This window comes from Gossypium raimondii, chromosome 2 (genome assembly GCF_025698545.1).
Source record: "Gossypium raimondii isolate GPD5lz chromosome 2, ASM2569854v1, whole genome shotgun sequence".
Taxonomy (NCBI): Eukaryota; Viridiplantae; Streptophyta; class Magnoliopsida; order Malvales; family Malvaceae; genus Gossypium; species Gossypium raimondii.
Window position 1 is genome coordinate 26,543,142 of NC_068566.1, and position 20,053 is coordinate 26,563,194.

General features: G+C 30.2%; 2 protein-coding genes across 2 annotated transcripts; one reads left to right on the forward strand and one right to left on the reverse strand.

The window, feature by feature from the left end:
* The first annotated feature begins 634 nt into the window (after window positions 1-634).
* Window positions 635-3,774, forward strand: LOC105788282 (nucleolar GTP-binding protein 1). The gene is made up of 3 exons (XM_012615093.2): window positions 635-777; window positions 1,141-3,183; window positions 3,442-3,774. The coding sequence occupies exon 2, from the start codon at window positions 1,154-1,156 to the stop codon at window positions 3,176-3,178; it is 2,025 nt and encodes a 674-aa protein (XP_012470547.1). The 5' UTR covers window positions 635-777; window positions 1,141-1,153; the 3' UTR covers window positions 3,179-3,183; window positions 3,442-3,774.
* An 8,347-nt stretch (window positions 3,775-12,121) lies between these two features.
* LOC105788281 (1-aminocyclopropane-1-carboxylate synthase) lies at window positions 12,122-14,913 on the reverse strand. Its single transcript, XM_012615092.2, has 4 exons — window positions 14,658-14,913; window positions 14,443-14,574; window positions 14,194-14,354; window positions 12,122-13,509 (listed from the first exon to the last, which is right to left on the reverse strand). Exons 1-4 carry the CDS (start codon window positions 14,802-14,804, stop codon window positions 12,507-12,509), a joined length of 1,443 nt encoding a protein of 480 aa, XP_012470546.1. The 5' UTR covers window positions 14,805-14,913; the 3' UTR covers window positions 12,122-12,506.
* Window positions 14,914-20,053: the final 5,140 nt, after the last annotated feature.

Sequence of the window (20,053 nt, forward strand, 5' to 3'; positions counted from 1 at the left end):
TTACATAGGGTCCGAGGCAAATAAACATATATTTTCAATAACACTAGAAAAGTCCTAAAAGTTGTATTTTAAAATATTAAAAATTGATTCAATTTTTCTTAAATATTTTAAAATACAATTTCTATAAAATGATTGTGTTTTCAACTAAGTAAAATTTTTATATCAATTTTTTAATATTTTAAATGTGATTAGTGAAAGTATACTTTATTTTAATATATAAAAATTTTACTCTACTATTTCTAATAATTTTTACAATATTTTTCAACTTCAAATAATTTTATAGTTTTTTATAATTTTAAAAGTTTTAACATATTTTTAAATTTTTAAATTTTATTTATATTTTTTTGTAATTTTTATATTTAAAAGATTAAAATTTTTCTAGACGATTTGACATTATTGTGACGTCCATGTATGACACGTGTCAACTTATAATTACCTTGAGATCTCAACTATTTCTTTTTAATGCCCAAAGGATTGAACTGGAAACACCTAATAATGTTAGAGACTGAGCTTAGAAGGTTTGATAATGTTAGGGGCTAAAGTGTGCCAAAAGAATCTTTAAGGATCAAAGTGAAAAAAGGTATACATTAGGGACCCAAGTGTACATTAAGCCATAAATTTAATATGATATAAATATACTCCCGTGCATTGCACGAGCTTTAGTCGGCTATAAAAACTAAAACCCTAGTGTTCCTCCCTCTTAATCCTCTCTTGGGCTGAGCCGACTAACCGAGAAGCTTGTGAACTCGATTTCTGTTTGGTTTGAAGGAAAAAAAGGTACTAAACTGAAACCTTTGAGCGTTCTTCCTGTTTTCAGTTCTGATTACTGTATTTTATTGTCAATTTCTAAGCCTCTACTACAAGTTGTCTTGTTTTTATTGAAGATCATATCTAAGTTATCTTGATAATTTTATTTGATTTGTATACCTATTATTCTGTGTGGGTTTTTGTTGAGGGTTTTTATATTATTTTCCTAGAAAATTGAATCTGTTTGGAACTTTTTTTAGAATTTGTTTAGGGTTTTTTTTCTTGAATCTAAGGAAAATAATCTCATAAGCATATCTGTGTTTGATTTATTTGGCCGAAGGCTAACTCTTAATCAAATGTTTATTACGCTAACTCGTCTTTGTTTTGCTGCAGGTCAATAGTAAAAATGGTTCAATATAATTTCAAGAAAATCACTGTTGTACCGAATGGGAAGGACTTCATAGATATTATTCTCTCACGTACCCAACGGCAAACTCCAACTGTTGTCCACAAAAGGTATGCGATTTCCCGTCTCCGCCAGTTCTATATGCGTAAAGTTAAATATACCCAGCAGAATTTTCATGAGAAACTTTCGACAATAATTGATGAGTTCCCTCGCCTTGATGATATCCATCCATTTTATGGTGATCTTCTTCATGTTCTCTATAACAAGGATCACTACAAGCTTGCTCTTGGCCAGATAAATACTGCTAGGAATCTCATTAGCAAGGTTGCTAAAGATTATGTCAAGCTATTAAAGTATGGTGACTCGCTATATCGGTGCAAGTCGCTAAAGGTTGCTGCACTTGGTCGTATGTGTACTGTCATAAAGAGGATTGGCCCTAGTCTAGCATACCTTGAGCAGATTAGGCAACATATGGCAAGGTTGCCATCTATTGATCCAAATACTCGAACCATGTTGATTTGTGGGTACCCTAATGTTGGTAAGAGTTCATTTATGAACAAAATCACGAGGGCTGATGTGGATGTCCAACCTTATGCTTTCACTACCAAGTCACTCTTTGTGGGTCATACAGATTACAAGTACCTTAGATATCAAGTAATTGATACACCTGGAATTTTGGACAGGCCATTTGAAGATCGAAATATTATTGAGATGTGCAGCATTACAGCATTGGCTCACCTACGAGCTGCAGTGTTGTTCTTTTTGGATATATCTGGGTCATGTGGGTACAGCATTGCCCAGCAGGCAGCTCTTTTTCACAGCATTAAATCTCTCTTTATGAACAAACCCTTGATCATTGTTTGCAATAAGACTGATTTGCAGCCATTGGATGGCATATCTGAGGAAGACAGGAAATTGGTCATGGAGATGAAAGCTGAAGCCATGAAGACTGTGATTGGTCAAGGAGGTGAGCCTACAAATGAAGAAGGGGTGCTATTGACTATGAGCACTTTGACTGAGGATGGAGTGATTGCTGTGAAGAATGCAGCTTGTGAAAGGTTACTGAATCAGAGGGTTGAGTTGAAGATGAAATCAAAAAAAATAAATGACTGCCTTAATAGGTTTCATGTTGCATTACCAAAACCACGTGATCAGAAGGAACGGCCAGCTTGCATACCCCAGGCAGTTTTGGAAGCTAAAGCCAAGCAAGCAGCAGAGAAAGAAAAGAGGAAAACTGAAAAGGAATTGGAGGATGAGTATGGTGGTGCTGGTGTGTATTCTGCTAGTTTGAGGAAGAACTATATATTGGCAAATGATGAATGGAAAGAGGACACAATGCCTGAAATTCTTGATGGTCACAATGTGTACGATTTTATCGACCCTGATATCTTGTTAAGGCTTGAAGAGTTGGAGCGTGAAGAGGGTCTTCGACAAGAGGAGGAGGAAGGTGATGACTTTGAGATGGATGGCCAAGAATTATCCCTGGAAGAGCAAGAAGCACTGGCTGAGATTAGGAAAAAGAAGAGCTTGCTTATTCAACAGCATAGGATGAAGAAAAGCACTGCAGAAAGTCGACCTGTTGTACCAAGAAAGTTCGACACAGATAGAAAGTTCACAACAGGGAGGATGGGCCGGCAGCTATCTTCTTTGGGGCTGGATCCCTCTCTTGCAATTAATCGTGCTCGTAGCAAGTCAAGAGGCCGGAAAAGGGAGCGATCAGTTGATAAGAGAGAGGGTGATGGTGGAGATGCTATGGATATAGATGACAACCAAGCAAGCAAAAAGCTCCGTCTAAGGTCTACATCTCGGTCAAGGTCACAATCACGACCTCCTGGTGAAGTTATACCGGGAGAGGGCCTGAAGGATTCTGCTCAGAAGATAAAGGCTATTAAATTGGCCAAGAAATCTGTGTTAAAGAGGAACAAGAATGCTCGGCGTGGGGAGGCTGATAGAGTTATTCCCACATTGAAACCAAAGCATCTGTTCTCTGGAAAACGTTCCATTGGAAAAACTCAAAGGCGATAAGAATTGTAAGTTATTCTTAGTTCTGTTGCTCTTCATTGAATGATGCGCCATCAACCATGCCTTCTCTGTGCATAGTCTTTCTATTATTATTTCAACCCGGAGACATAAACATGTATAACTCTATCCTGTGGTTATTATATGAAGAGTTGTTGTAATGATAGTTTGAATGTGGATGAATATGAGATATGGTTAGGACTTGATGCATGAATTTGTTTTCTATCTGCTTACCAGCTAAAGATGGTTTGTTTGATTTTGTTTTGCAGGGTGTTGGGGAGAGAAGATTTTGTCTGGGTTTTGGTTGGATTATGGCTATTTTATTTATGTTTGCTGTGTGGCAGTCGGATTTAAATGGAAATTTTGTTAGTTGGCTTGTGATTTACATTTCTCTAATTATTTTGGTTAAACAATATCGTGTTGGAACAGACACTAGGTTGAGTGGAATATTAAGATATTTAACGTTGCTCTTTTTCTTGTAATCTACTTTTTAGATATTTGACCGAGTTGAAGTAGATTACATCCATAAATGAACCCCATGAGATTAACATTGGGTATTAGATATTTGAGTTTTGAATGATTGGATGGGCTTCAGTTACAAACTAGTTTTCATTATTTTTTGTATAATCTGTTGTGAACTCCAAGTTTATCCTTTGATGCTTATGTTGGTCTTATATGTGGTGTAGCAGGTTTTTGAACTGATATTGTTAATTGTATCATCAAATTGATTTTAATAATTTATTAATATTTTTATGTGATGATAGTAATAAAAGGTATATTACTTAATATCATGAAATTAATTAATTTGATAAAAGTTTTACTTAAAAAGTAACTTAATATATTATTAATCAATAAAATTATAGAGCATAATTCGATAAATTGAAGATCATAAAAATCCAAATAAATATAAATTAATTTTTATAAGTAATCTGTAATCTATATTTATACTTGTAATCAATATTGAATTGGACATTTTGAATTACATAAAGAGTTTGGATATAGAATGAGATGAAGATAAGATTAGCACTTATTAAATAAGTACAATTGATTTAATTCAAAAATCGAATTTTAGCATTCAGAAGTTATTAAGAATGATAACATTGATAAGTTGGGAAAGGAAATAGAAAGATAATCGATATAGGTAATTAATCATTTTACTTTATATATTTAGATTTTCAATTTGAAATTACATTATCTATTTTTTTTATAATTTTAATTACTGATGGTAATTATAATTTTACGATTATTTAAATTTATTTAAGATTAGCAATGGAAAGCTTGCAAATATGTTGACGAGTCATTCGTGTCAATTTATTTAAATGGGTATTTGAAAGCGTTTGGTAGAAATTACAAATGTGATTACACATAAGTAAATGAAAATTCACAATAACAAATAATTTAATAACTTAATGAAAAAGTAGAAAAATGATATAATACTAAAAATGAATTATGAAACTACATAAATTTGATCATTTTAATACACTGAAATCGTAATTAACTTTATATTTTTATTAGCTAAACATACAATTTTGAATTTTAGAAGTTAATCTTTTAATATTACAACTTGTATAAATTTAGTATCCATTTGAATTAGAGTTTCACTGTATATTTTTATAGGAGTTTCGCTGTTGCTGTTAAGATATACAATCTTAAATTAGTTAAATTTTATAAAATCAATAATTTATTTGCTACGATATAATAATTATGTTAAAATTTATATATTACTATCCATTTAAATTAGAGTTTGAGTGCATTTGAAACTATACCAGCTACCATCAAGACGATAATTTTAAATTAACTAAATTCCACAACGTAGTAATTGAGCTCTATAAACCAACCCACAAATGGTGGTAGGATTCATTATTCCGATTTCATTTTTGTCCATTTGATTTTCCGATATTTAGAGTATTGTTATTTTGTTTTAATTTTTAATGTCATTAAAGTATTCTATTTTATTATTAAATTTTAAATATTATCAATATTAATTAATTAAAATGTTAATAAATAAATTCATTGAGCCAAAAAAAGTATAGTTACATAAATTCAAAAAAAAAAATGAAACTCAACCCTAAGAGTTTTAATTTCACTAAAATAATTGGTTAAAGATATAATTTGATAAAAAATTATCATGCTTATAAATACAAATTTTGATTCTATTAAAATATATTTTAAAATCTTTTTATATAATAGTAGAAAAAAAATCAACTTTTACATTTACACTATTGTGTAGCCATGAATCAAAAAGTAAAATAAAAAATTTTATATTAGCTTTTTATAGTAATTTTATTATATAATAATTAAATTTATATTTGATATACATTTTATAATATATTTTAATACATTATATTTATATCAATAATCTATTATCTACAAATTATTACGATCGATTTATTGACTATTAAGAAAATAAAAATGAAATTGAATAGTGAAAACTTTAATTTACCGTATCAACTTTTGTAGTCATTACAAGCTTTAATAATAATTTGGAATTTTTACTACCACTATATTTAAATTATCAAGATAATTTATATAATTTAATTATATTTATTAGTTATTATTTTAATAATGTTCTTTTGCATTTAATTACATGAAATAAAACTATATTGTATATTGAATATGGTGAAAATAATTTAATTTAAATAAAAATATTATTTTATAATAATTAAATATATAATATTAAAAAATTAAACACGTAAAATCACATTAGAGAAATAAATATATTCATATTATTTAGATAATTATATTATACATTCTCCTTTTTATTTAAATTAATGATATGTAATATTATGGGTGTAATAGACCTGAGTCAAATCTAAATAGTGGTAAGCTCGAACCCAACTTAAAATTTAGGGTTCTATATTCGGCTTGAGCTTGACGAAACATCAATTTGTAAGTTTGAGCTCAACTTGAGACATAATTAATGAGCTATTCAAAATCAAGTTCAATTAAGTTCGCTTATCAAATTTCGCAATTAAACACGTTATATTCAAGCTCGAGATCGTTCATACTAAAGCTCTTTCAACATAATAAGAGTAAGTATATAATTTCATAATATAAAATATATTAAAAACGAAAAATTTAATTGCTCGCAAGCCATTTGAATAGAGTATTACAGTGCTCGAATTCAACTCAATCAATAATTTAAACTTGACTTGATTATTATCAAACCAAATTTAAAAATTGAAATCAAGCTCGAATATCTTAAATACAACAGTCTCTCATTTAGATTAATGTAATAAGCCATTGCATTATTGTTTTCTGCAATATCCATTTTTTTGTCTTGTTTTCTCATCAATCCTACCACCATCCTCGTAATTACCATAAAGAATATTTCTTTATTACAAACTAGTATAACCCTCCAGATTTCGCGTTAGATCAATTAATTTTTGATGGAATTATGAAGTTAAAATTTTAAAGTTAAAATATGCATAAATTTAAAATTAACGTCAATACTTTAATTAAAATAAAATATTTCGATTAACTAATGACATTAAAAATGTTGAGGTATTAAATTATGTAAAAAAACTAAAACATAGAGATTTAATTTCAAAATTAAGCATAACATAGGGACCAAAATTGAAATTTAACCATTGTTATATAGTTCGAAAGAAAAGAAAAAGGTTGTGTATTTGGAATGTGTACGTCAACATTTTAATTACAATAATGTATTTATACTAACAGTGACATTATAAAAGTTAAGGTGCGAATTATGTCAAAATTAAAGTATAGAGATTAAATTTCAAATTTAAGCATAATATAGGGACCAAAATTGAATTTGACCATTATTGTATAATCTCAAAAATTAAGTAAAAGGTTGTGTCCAAACTAGAATGGCGTATTTAGATTAACAATGACATTATAAAAGTTGAGGTACCTGATGTTCCGTATTTACATATGACAAATTAAACTCTTTAAACACTTAAAAGCTTATTCTCAAGTATTTTATAGCATTTTTATTGCATTTTCGCAATTGTTAGATTTCATGTTTAGTCTTAGTTTTTGTTGCATTTTTATGCTTTTTGGAATAAAATGACAAATTTATGCCATTAAGAACTTGACATTCGAGATGAGCTTGTTTAGGTACTTGGTTAATGCAAAAGTGAGGAGAAAAGCCTAAACTAGAGCCAAGGTTGCGACACCAATGCCTTTGCCATCAACTAAGGAGTTGGACTTTAACAAAATGCACATTTGAGTGGACTGCCTTCGAAGTCGCAACATTAAGGTGGTGATGTCGTGACACCAGCCTTTGTGGTTGCAACACTAAGCTAGCAGTGTTGCAACACTGACCACAACCTTGGAAACGAAGAAGTTAAGGCTTGCCTAAAGAGAATATCGCAACACCATAGGGTTATTTTCGGGTAAATAAAGACCAAAAACATCAATTGAGGAGTCTGCCAAAGAAGTCGTGACACCAAGGAGTTGATGTCATGACACTGGCCTAATTATTGGGGGTAATTAAGGAAAATGCCATGTATTACGCCATTCTTAGTGCTTGAGCCATTTTGAAGCTAATTATTCTTTGAAATCAAATAGTTCTATAGCCTCAGCAAGTTACGAGCCTAAAAGTCCTATGTGACTTAGACCTTTTTGTACATAAATTCTTGATTTGCATTTATCTATGAAAAGTGAATGACTTGAATTCTTTCTTTTGTATAAACTTTGTACCTACGTAAGTTATTTTGATGGAATAACATGAATGATGGTGTTTTTGCATAATTGCCTTTATATCTATTTGTTTTTGTAACTTTGTGAACGAATTAAGTCTACCTTAGGAGTTGTGAATTATCCATGCTTCACCCTTTAAGTTGTACGCTAGAAGAATTCCATACATTGCACATACTTGTTTACCATGTCTTATATGTCATCATTTTGCATGTTTTATTTATTTTGTGTGTTTGCCTAAGAACAAGAAAATACTTAAGTGTGGGTGAGTTTGATGTGTCGTATTTATATATGACAAATTAAGCTTTTTAAACACTTAAAGAGCTTATTCTTGAGTATTTTATAATGCTTTTAATTACATTTCCGCAATTGTTAGATTTCACGCTTAGTCTTAGTTTTTATCGCATTTTTATGCTTTATGGAATAAAATGGAAAATTTATCCCATTAGGAACTTAACATTTGAGCTAAGGTTGTTTCAGACACTTGGTTGACGCAAAAATGAGGAGAAAAGCCTAAACTGGAGCAAAGGTCGCGACACCAATGCCTTTGCCATCAACTAAGGACTTGGACTTCAACAAAATGCACATTTGAGTTAATTGCCTCCAAAGTCGCGACATCAATGTGGTGATGTCACGACACCAGCCTTTGTGGTTGCAACCTGGAAATGAAAAAGTTAAGGTTTTCTTGAGGAGAATGGTGTCGTGAAACTTGCCCTTGATGAGGAAAATTTATGAAGGGCATTTTTCAGTTCAACAAAACTTAAGTCAAATTTATGTGAGGACAAAATTGTCCTTTCATAGGTTAGACTTTGTCAGAGTATAAATGATGCTTTTTAAGTCACTTTCCATATAGATTTTAGTAAATATACTTTTAGGTTAGATTCTTAGTTTATTCTTTAGAATTTTCTACACTTTTCTTAGCAAAAGGTATAAGGACCTCTTTAGACCTTTTTCCATTTCTTTAATATTTTAATAGGTTTTAGGTGTTTTCTTCATCTAATTCTGTGTTTTAACGATTGCTCCTTGAATATTTGTGGATTCAATGCATTGAATCTTCATTGATTTAAGGATTTCAACAACTATTTTGAGTATTTCTAAACCCAATTTAATTTGTTATTTTCTTGCTTGATCTTAACATTAAATTGATTGAGCTGTTTAAATTGATAATGGATATGAGCTAATTTTTTGTGGTTGATTAATTGAAGTGTTAATTGTTTAATTTCATGTTCAGGGACTAGATCATAAAATTTGTACTAACTCGAATGAAATTGAACCATCATTTAGTTTCATGATTCAATCCATTTACATACTTACCATTTCATTTCTTTTTCTTACCCGTTAAACCATCTAGAATTACATCGGATACTCGGGAAAAATCACACATAGTGTGCCTTTACATATAATCATAGTCTTTCCTTTACATTAATGCTCACATGAGCTGTGGGTCGGAATGTAAGCTACATATGCTGCTCACACAAGCTGTGGAGAATCTGAAAAAATGCAGGACCTCAGCCGTTGGTAGGACATTCAAGACCAGCACCCGAAACATAAAATCCCTAATGACGTGTCATTTGTATCCTAAGAATTCTTAAGGTTCAATCGGGACTTGATATCTGTCAGTTCATCATAGCATGATAAATTTAAGTTCATTTATATTAAATCAACATGATAACATTCAATTTAGCGAACATTAAAATGATCGCAGTTCATACGAACTTACCTCGATAACCAGGGCGTAGAAGTAAAGTTGAACTAGACTAAAGCTTTAGCTTTTCCTCGATTTAGGTCCGATTGTGATTTATCTTGACCTAAATAAATAATTTAATTCAATTAATTACTTCTAGAATTCAATTTAATCCATAATTCATATTTATGCAAAATTATGAATTTGCCCCTAACATTTTAACTTTTCACAATTTAGTCCTTAAGCTCATAACTTAAAATCTAACCATTTTAACTTAAATCCAACTTAAACAATGTCACAAGAGACCTTGAAACAAACCATTATTATCTACAATTCAAAATAGAACCCTTAGATTTATAGTTTTAACAATTTAATCCCTAATTACAAAATTCAACAAAAATCACTTAACAAAACATGTTTATTTTACAACAAGGATTCATAATCTATCAACTAACATCAAAACTCATTCAAAAAAATCCATGGAAAGTCCCTGAATCTTTGAAATTTTTTTAAATTAACCCCCGGGCTAGCTAGGTTCAGCTAAAATGATCACAAAAACATAAAAATCATTAAAAACGAGACCGAAATCACATACCATGCAAGCACTTGAACTAGCCGAATCTTCAAAGCTCAAAAATGGCTATTTCTTCCTTTAATTTCAGTGGAGAAAACCATTAGGGAAGATGATACCAAATTTTGCCTTATTTTAGTTTAAGTTAATTTATTAAATTACCATTTTAACCTTAGTTATTAACTTTAAAATCAACCAAAACATGTCCATATTTGTCCACTAAAATTAAGGATGGTATAATTACTAACTAATTCCTTTAGATTTCCTTTCCATAACCATTTGACCCCTTTAACTAATAGAACTCAACTTTTACACCTTTTACGATTTAGTCATTTTCACCTAATTAACCAATTAAACCTCAAAATTTCTTAACAAAATTTTAATAAGACCTTAATACAATCCTGTAGACATTAAATAAAAATTAAAATAATAATTCACTCGTCGAAATTGTGGTCCCAAAACCACTATTTGCGACACTACTAAAAATGAGATGTTACAAATATTTAACATTTTAAACTTTGAAACAAATTAATAAAATTATAAAAATGTGGAAAAATCAATTTAGAGATTTTGAAATCGTTTAGAAACAATTCATAGGTGTTCGGAGGTTTTAAGGACCATGGGAGCTCAAAACACTGATGCTTTTTGGCCTACTAACTTCAAAGGTTCCAACATTGACTTATCCTCCTGCTTTATAGTTTTTTTAGCTATTGACTTTAAAGGTTCAGGTACTTTTAATATAAGTTTTGGAACCTGAGCTCCTAGGACCAAATTTTGGTTACTGACTTGCAAAGCTTTGATACTTATAACCAATGGTTTGTACCATTGATGTAGGGGGACCAAAATTCTCGTTGAAAAGGTTTTTTGAAGGACGCCAAACACCTCAAAATCATACTATCACATAAGATAAATATGGGCTCAATATAGGATCAAGAACTCAACTCAAATCGTGCATTTCTTCCTAGTTTCATCAACACATCAACATAATTTCAAGATAAAATCTCAACAGCAAGGGGAGAATAACATACATGCCAATATTACTTACAACATCATTTAAGGTTCAAGGTCACCAAATTAATGTCTCAAAATAAGATCAATGCAACATCCATTCATCGAACTCAAGAAACATGAAACTAATATATATGCATACTAATTGGACTCACTAGTACATGTCACTATGAGCCAACTACACAAAAGTTTCATACTTTTGTAACTGAGCAATGGTGTGAGGTGGTGATCTACAAGGTGAGCGAAGCTTCAAAATCAACTCAAACTTATATACAAAGCAAACACTGCAATAAGCACGAGCTTAGTAAGTTTCATGAAATAAAATCTACTCACCCTTAATCAAAATTTAACCATAAGAATTGTAATGATTATATTGGCTATATTATTTGATAAACTTGATATAGAATAGAAAAGTTTCTTTTTTGTTGTTACATATCCAGTAGAGAATTCACTCAAAAATACCATTTCAATTGTTTAAATCACATACATATAATCATTTTTTAGAATTATCCATTTCATATTTGTATGCTTTTTTATAACCCTAGCAAACTATGGTTTGGACACTCAAAAGTCCATCCTGCTAACTCCAACATATATTGCACTAAAAGTGCTTCAACCCAAACACCAACATATAAGGCTAAAAACATACCGTAGTACTATGTCATAAGGCAACGTATCATATTTCTATTCAATGATAAATCTCCGCTGAAGAAAAGCAGAATTAAATGGCATGACATATGTGTCCTAGCTATTCCACTAAGTTTCAAGGGCATTTCATATTCTTAAACATCTTAAACATTAGTAATTTCATAAATTAAGAGGTCATGTTCATACATTTTATGTAAATACACATATAATTGTTTCTAATATGGCACAATGAATCTCATGTGAATTAGTATACATACCTCACCATACATATAAAATGTCTAACAATTACTTACTAGATTTATTAAACGTCAGCCTTTAATGGCAATGGTAATAGTTACTTAATTTATTGAATGTTACTATCAACTTAGTAGAAAAATTGAATACAAGAGATAATCCTTTATTTCAATCACTGAATGGGGTTTAGGGTTAAAAATTCGGAACTAATATTTTTTTTTGTTACAAAGCCCTAATAAACAATACAAACAACCAACAATGGCATACTTGTGTACGAGAGCAGTGCTCTACCAACATTTAACTTCCCTCACATTACACTTTATGAATGTAAGGAAATACAATAGTTGATGCATGAATCCATGGAGTCCCCCATGCGATGGAGAGCTTCCACCAAAAGGATGATAGTGTATGAGGTAACTCCATGAAAAAGAATGCATCATATTCTCTATTTTTTTTTTTTACAAATTAATTAAAAAACACGAATAAAATAAACTATCCTTTTCTCCGTTAATGTCGAAAACCGATTTTCAAGTCCTGGCTCGAACGAGGGGTGATTGAGGTAACGGAGAATGTGGTGACATAATGCCAGCAGGTGACATGAAATCATCCATTCTTCGTGATAAGCTACGTGATAAGCTGAGTTTAAGGCTGCTTCGGCTGCATAACTTGCGAGGAACTATGGACTCATTGTTCTTAAGGATAAAGCTTCTAATCCTCGATAAAGCAACTTCCATGGTGTTATCCTCCATATTAGCAAAACAAACCCTAAACCAACCAGGTTCATGACAATGAAAGGACGACCCTGGTGAAACATTAAGCTTAACTTCATTGATTATCACTCGCCACAAATCCATTTCAGCATCGAACGTCTTCTCTTTAAGAAGTTTACGAAGGTCCATCCATATAAACAACCCACCATTACTCTTCAATGAACCAATACCAACTTGTGAAAGACTCCATGTGAAATACTTGTGCCTTTTGAACAACTGTTCTTTGCTTTCCATGATGAAATTATGAAGGAAATCATCATCGTTCAACATGGTAGCAATTAAATGCTGTGTTTGTGATGAAACCAAGCCATAACTTGACATTTTACGAGCACAATTCACCACTGCATCATTGTATGAATATACAATGCCAACTCTAAAACCAGGGAACCCCATGTCTTTAGAAAGACTGTAAACAATGTGGATTAAATCATGGTTGCATTCAACTTCTTGTATGACCTCTGAAATACTGACGAATTCAGGGTCTTTGAAAACCGTGGCGGCATAAATTTCGTCACCTATTAGGTGAATGTTCTTTTCGTTTATAAACTTCACGATGCTCTTTAATGTCTCTCGATCCATTATAGTTCCTAATGGATTTGATGGATTTGTTATGAGTAAACCCTTGACTTTAAGGTTAGCTTCTTGAGCTTTTTCATATGCAGCTTCCATGGCGGTTCTAGTGATTTGGAAATTATGTGAACTTTCACAAATCACTGGTACAAGTTCAACTCCTGTTCTCCACCTTAAGTCACGATCAAATCTGCAAAATTAATAAACCCGAAAAAACTTAAATTGAATCAACCTAAAACCGACCCTACTTGTCCTATACATACAGCTGTTATGATGGAGAGTTAGGTATAAAGAAGAAATGAAGATGATGATGACTACTCAACTTTCCGTTAGTGTTCCACTAAGGATGATGAACCCTCATATTTATGATAAATCTTCTTATTTCTTTTCAATTTTCACTTTTTACCTACCAAGTTCCATCAATAATAGAAAGATGGGCCATGAACTTTAAAGGGTTTTAACATCAAAAGAAAGGGTACAAGGCTGCTTTCAAAGTAAGGGACGTGTGGGCATGGTGAATTTTACCCAGATTTCAATTTCCATCCCTCCCTATGAACAAATCCTAGGCGGCGATGTTGCCACAATTGACTTTAGTGCTAAGTTGACTAAGTTTTCATTAAACTAATCTTAAGTCATAATTTAACACTTAATTAACAGATTCCTTCCTTCTTTTCTCTTGACTTCACATATGTAGGTTGGTTTGGGGACAAAAGGTCAATGTTGGTCATTGAAAATTCCAATTTGAGCTCTTTCTATACACCTAATTTCCATTCTCTACCCGGTATTACAGGAACTGTATGTTATTGAATGTATCAACTTAACCTCCCATATATATGTTAAAAGAAAAACCCAAAAAAGAATTTGATGAATTTACCCTGGATAATATGGAGTAGGAACCAATAATGCTTCACCAGGATCAGCCAAGCAAAAAGCCACCATTTCATGAGCACCAGTTGCTCCACCACTCATAACAATACGGTCTGGGTCAAATTTCACTCTATCTCCCCTCACTTTCCCCATAAATTTGGCAACAGCCTGTTGTAATAACATACACAAAGTATTGATTAATTACCATGTAATTAAAGAAACAAAAGAGAAACTGTGTTATTTTGCGTTGCCATACTTGTCTGAACTCAGGCATCCCATGATAATCCTGGAAAAGTGCAGTCTCTTTGAACCTGTTTACACCTTCTGCAGTACAAAGGGAAGCCTCTGGGTGTTCCATTAGCCACTTTTTGATGAATTCAAAACAAAGCTGGTAAACATTAACGCCATTAAAATCAATTAAAATTCTCAGTTTTTCTAAATAAAAAAAATACTGGGAAATGAAATACGTACCTGATTTTCAGCTAGACCCATTTGAATAACACCATCAGGTCTATCAATAGGGTGAAAAGGATTGGTTTCATATGCTTTCCATCCATCAAAATAAGGTGAGTTTTCACCGTGACCATTACCAGTAGCAATCTTTGACATGGAAACCATTTTTTGTGAACTACAAAGAATCAACTAAAACAAAAAATGAAACAAGTAACTACAGAAAAATTAGCTTTTTTTGAATGAGAAAGAATTTTGATTGTATTAGTTGAATTGGGTGATGAGCTTGTAGGTTATTTGTCCGCCTATTTATAGAGCGTTATTTCATAGAGTATTAATGTCTATGGTGAGTGGGGTCTACAAAAAGTTTGAAAGTTCCATGAAAGAGAAAAGAAGTATACCTGGAGTCACTCGGTCTGTACGAAGGGTGGCCCGAAATATAAAAGGGTTTTGGTAAAAATATATGTTCGAAAAATAAGTTTGGATAAAAAATAAGGTCCGTTTAGAAAACGGGTCAAGCCTCAGGTAAGATATTTTTGCCCGGGCCTGACCCAGCCTAAATTCACTAAAGGATAATTTTTTTTTGTTTTTTAATATTATTTTCTTATTGTTTTCTCTCTATTTTGCTACCATTTTATTATTATGTTACTACTATTTTGTTGTTATTGTTTGTATATTGTATAAAATTTATTTTATTATTAATTTTGTTATTATTTTAAAGACATTTGTTAATTTTGTTATTATTTTAGAGGCATTTGCTTGTTAAGTTGCATCTATCTTAGTGTTATTTAAGTATAAATATTTTTTAAAATTTATTTTCAATTTGTTGGGAAATATTTATTTTGATGTTTTTAGTATTTTTGATGTATTATATATTTTAAAATTATATAAAAATTAATATGGGCGGGCCGGGTCAGCCCGGATTTTAACATTTTTATCTGGGTCGGTTTGGGTAAAATTTTAGGTCTATTTTTCGGGCTAGGCCCGGGCCCGGGCCTAAATTTTTAGTTGACCCTGGCTCGGCCCATGCACACCTCTAGAAGGAAGAAGATGAAGGACATATATATAGGTTAATTTTGTTATTAAAATTTTCAAATATTAAAATTTCAATCCTCACCAAATGATAATTGTTAAATTCATTAAGTTATGTTATTTTCGAAATCTGATGTGGCAAATATATTATCATATGTGTAATGTTATATCAGCTTGTTATTTTCACATAATACTCACTAAAAATCCAATTAATGTGACTAACGACTATCCTTAGCTTCAAGACTAAAGAGTGTAGAGACTTAGAATGATCCAATTAGAGAATATGGATAAATCTATAATTGTATGCATAGTATAGGACTAATAATTCAATTTAACCAAACCGATTTAATCTGTTATTGTTTGGATCGAATTAAAATTTCAAAATTCAAAATGTAAAGGACTGAAATGGACAAATTCAAAAGTACAGTGATTAAAATTGATCAAATTAAAGTATAGAAACTAAATTCACAACTTTCATAAAGTATAGGGACAAGTAGTAGAATTTATCCTATATATGTTTGACAGGTTTCTCTTTTAGGAATTTGGTGACCATTAAATTTGATATTGAAATTTAGAAAAAAAGAATTGAAGGTGGAAGCCTCTTCTATTCTATTCTACTCCTATTAGGAATTACGACCAAAGAAATTAACATCATCGCAACATAATGGATGACAGATGTGAAGATTCAATCATGATTTAGTTGAATAAATAAATGAGGTTGAGAAATTCTTAGGCTTAACTATAGTAAAAGTATTGTACAAGTCCCTATATTCTTAAAATGAGTATGGAGATGTTTGTACCTTTGACAAAAACAACCAAACCAGTAAAATATTATTAATATTTTAAAATTTAATTAAATGATGTATGCAAATTGAATTAAATAAAATTGTTCGAATTTTAAAATTAATCACACATCATTTGATTATTTTTAAACTATATAATTTTAAACGTATACAGTAAAATTTTCACTCATTTTAAAGGTAAATCAAAATGCACTTTGTGGTATTATTCAAGTACATGTACAACATTTTTAAGATTTAAATTCAAATTTAATCACATTTAAATTTGATTATGATTGTAAGATGAAAGCAAAATTAAGTGTTATTTATTTATAAGTCTAATTTGATTGAGTTAGTATTATGAGTTAATCAAATACCAATTTAGTTGAAAAAGACGAAAATATTCTCGAAAAAATTATATTATTTTAAGGATATTTTTATCATTTTATATAGAAAAATACACATATAACAAGATATAAATTTGTGCCTCTTTAATATATGATAGTTAAATTTTAGCATTAAACCAAAGTCTCATTTATTATTTATATATATATTATTGTAAATATAATTGTTACATAAGTTTAATTTTCACCTGCATTGTGAGTGTGCCATAATTTAATATAGATGATGCTATTAATTGAGTTGATGTCACAAGTCAATTCAATAATTAGTTTTTAATATAGAACTTTTTTTCACTAACATGATAACTTTTTAACGTGCTAAAAAATGACAATAACATGATAAAAATCAAGTACATTTATTATTTTTAATCTAATGTATTTATCTATTTAATTTCTTTTTACTCACAATTTAAACCATCTTTTTATTTTAATTGCATACTTATTATTATTTTCAATTCATACGTTCTATTATTTATTATATTTTATTTGTAAACTTATATATATATTCTAATTACATAATTTCCAATCATATTTTTAGTTATAGAAAGAAAGACAACAGTATTGCCTATCCATTAAATTCAATTTACTACAAACATTTATTGGGTTTTCTCATGTTATTTTTGACTTTATATGCACACAGCTCAACCAACATTTTCCACTTCCACAATTTACTTTATTCATTGTGGATTCCAAAATCTTCAAAACCAGGTACGCACACACACGTTACCATGTGTAGGTACACTTTACATACCTCACTTAATCAATATTAAATTACCAATAATTCCAAATCATTTTATATGATAACTTTCATTAATTTAAATCATACGCGATATAAATAACTTCAAATTTTCAACCATCCCATGTGATGGTATAGTTAAAAACCTTTCATATTTTTACTCTTACCCTTCCGGCCATCCCCTTTTAGCTATTCCATGTGCATATATGATAAGCATGGATTCAAGGGACTAAAAAGAAAATTAGTGGGTTTAGTGGAGTGGACACCTGCAATTAGCAAATACCGACATAAGGCAACAGATGATCCACTGTGTCCGTAAGCTAAATATATGATCGCCGACAATTAAATTAATTAGTAAATGAGTGACCGACATGATTTGGACAATTTAGGAGGACTGGAAACATCCAAAAAAAAAAAAATACCCTTTATGTCAAAAGTGGCAGAAGCTGAATCAGATTCAGTACAATGTCACAATCTTGCTTATCTGCTACTTGTAATAATTTTATGGCCCCTTCTTCTACAGAATAATTCAACTCTGTTTGGTCTAATTTTATTATTAGTACATGTATAATATCGTATATAAATTGCAAGTTTTAGTTTATTCTACTTTGATTTAGTTTCAAATTTTGAAATTTCAAACATCACTCAAACAGTACCAATTAAATTTGTAAAGTCAAATTTTGTTATTGGTTTCCTATTATGGATTAGTTATGTATTTAGTTATATTTATTCTCTAATTTAATCATTTTTAGTATCTATATTTTTAATATTTAAAATTTTAATCCTAAAATAAAATTGTAGCTATTAAATTCGTTACCTAGTATAACTTTGATTTTTTTTTTGTTGTAAGTATTATGTAGCAATAGCTAGCGGGCATAAAATTAAACATGTGATAAGATAATTTTGGTATAATATTTTGAAAATAAAGAATTTAAATTAGCATATTACTATTTGGATTAAATTGAAAATTTAAAATTTAAAAATATAAACACCAAAATTCACTTAATAAAAGTATAATAACTAAATTTATGTATTAAGATTAAAAACAAAATTTGATTTCTTACAAAATATAACCGTTATTACATGAATTTTATTTGTCTTTCATGATATAACACTTTAAAATCGTTATCTCAAAATTTAAAATGTTTTTTTATGTTATCCTACGAGAAGCAAAGCAAGCATGCAAACCGTGGAATCAATTTGACTTTTATTTTCGTTTTTTTAATGATTTTATTTCTTGATTGTCATTTTTAGTACAGTTGGAATACACACAACTACACAATAATGTGTTTTTTCCTTTTCGGAAAGCAACTATGCAATAATGTTATTTTTATAGCTATACATCCCTTTTGTTTGATACATAAATCTTTTATTTTATTTTGTTTCAAAAAAACTTTTATTTTATTCAAGAGTTTTTGGTATTACAACCAGCTAATGAACATAATTCTGTCTGCTAGGTTGATTGATTAATAGCTCATTCATTTTGAACCCAAAGTATATTACTATCACTTTTATAAAATAATTTTTACACATTTTTTTTGTAAAAAGGTTAATAATATAGCAATTTATCCACTTATTTTTTTTCTATTTTGATCACTAAACTTAGTTTGATGACGTGACACACCGAGATTGTATCATATTATCATTTTAAAAGAATTTTGTTGTCAAATTCAAGTACCAAAATGACAAATATATATATTTATATATATATACTAAAATAGATATAATTGCTAAGTTTAGAGGGTAAAAGTTATATAAACCATTTATAAAAGGGTAAACTACAAAAATAGTCACCTTTGTTTGTCTCAGATTAGATTTTAGTCACTTATGTTTGAAATGTTACATTTTAGTCACTTACGTTATTGTTTTGTTATGAAGTGGTCACTTTGCCGTTAAGCTCCGTTACCTTCTTAACGGTGATCTACGTGGTAGTCCAAATGGATTTTAAATGTCAACTTGGATGTCCTACGTGGCAATCCAAATTAAATTTATTTAATGAAATAACTATTTTCATCCCAACAACTGGACATCTAAGTTCACATTTAAAACTCATTTGGACTGCCACATAGGACTGCCGTTAGGGAGGTAACGGAGCTTAATGGTAGAGTAACCAATTCATAGCAAAACGATAACGTAAGTGACCAAAATGTAACATTTCAAACATAAATGACTAAAATGTAATCTGAAAAAAAAAAGTGACTATTTTTATAGTTTACCTTTTATAAAATAATTTCTTCATGCATTTAAGACCCATTTCCTAAAATTTTCTAACCTAACCCAACCCTGTGGTTGAAATTTCAAAGGAGTTGAATGGAGTAGTCTTCAAGGTCTCTTTAGCTAAAACAAATATTTGAGTACTTATTCTTTTACTTTCAATTTTCTCCAACTGCTGCCATTGAATTCTCTAAATATAAAAAATTGAAAACAACATTACGTTTCTTAAATGTTGATGTTTTGGTCTTCGGATGC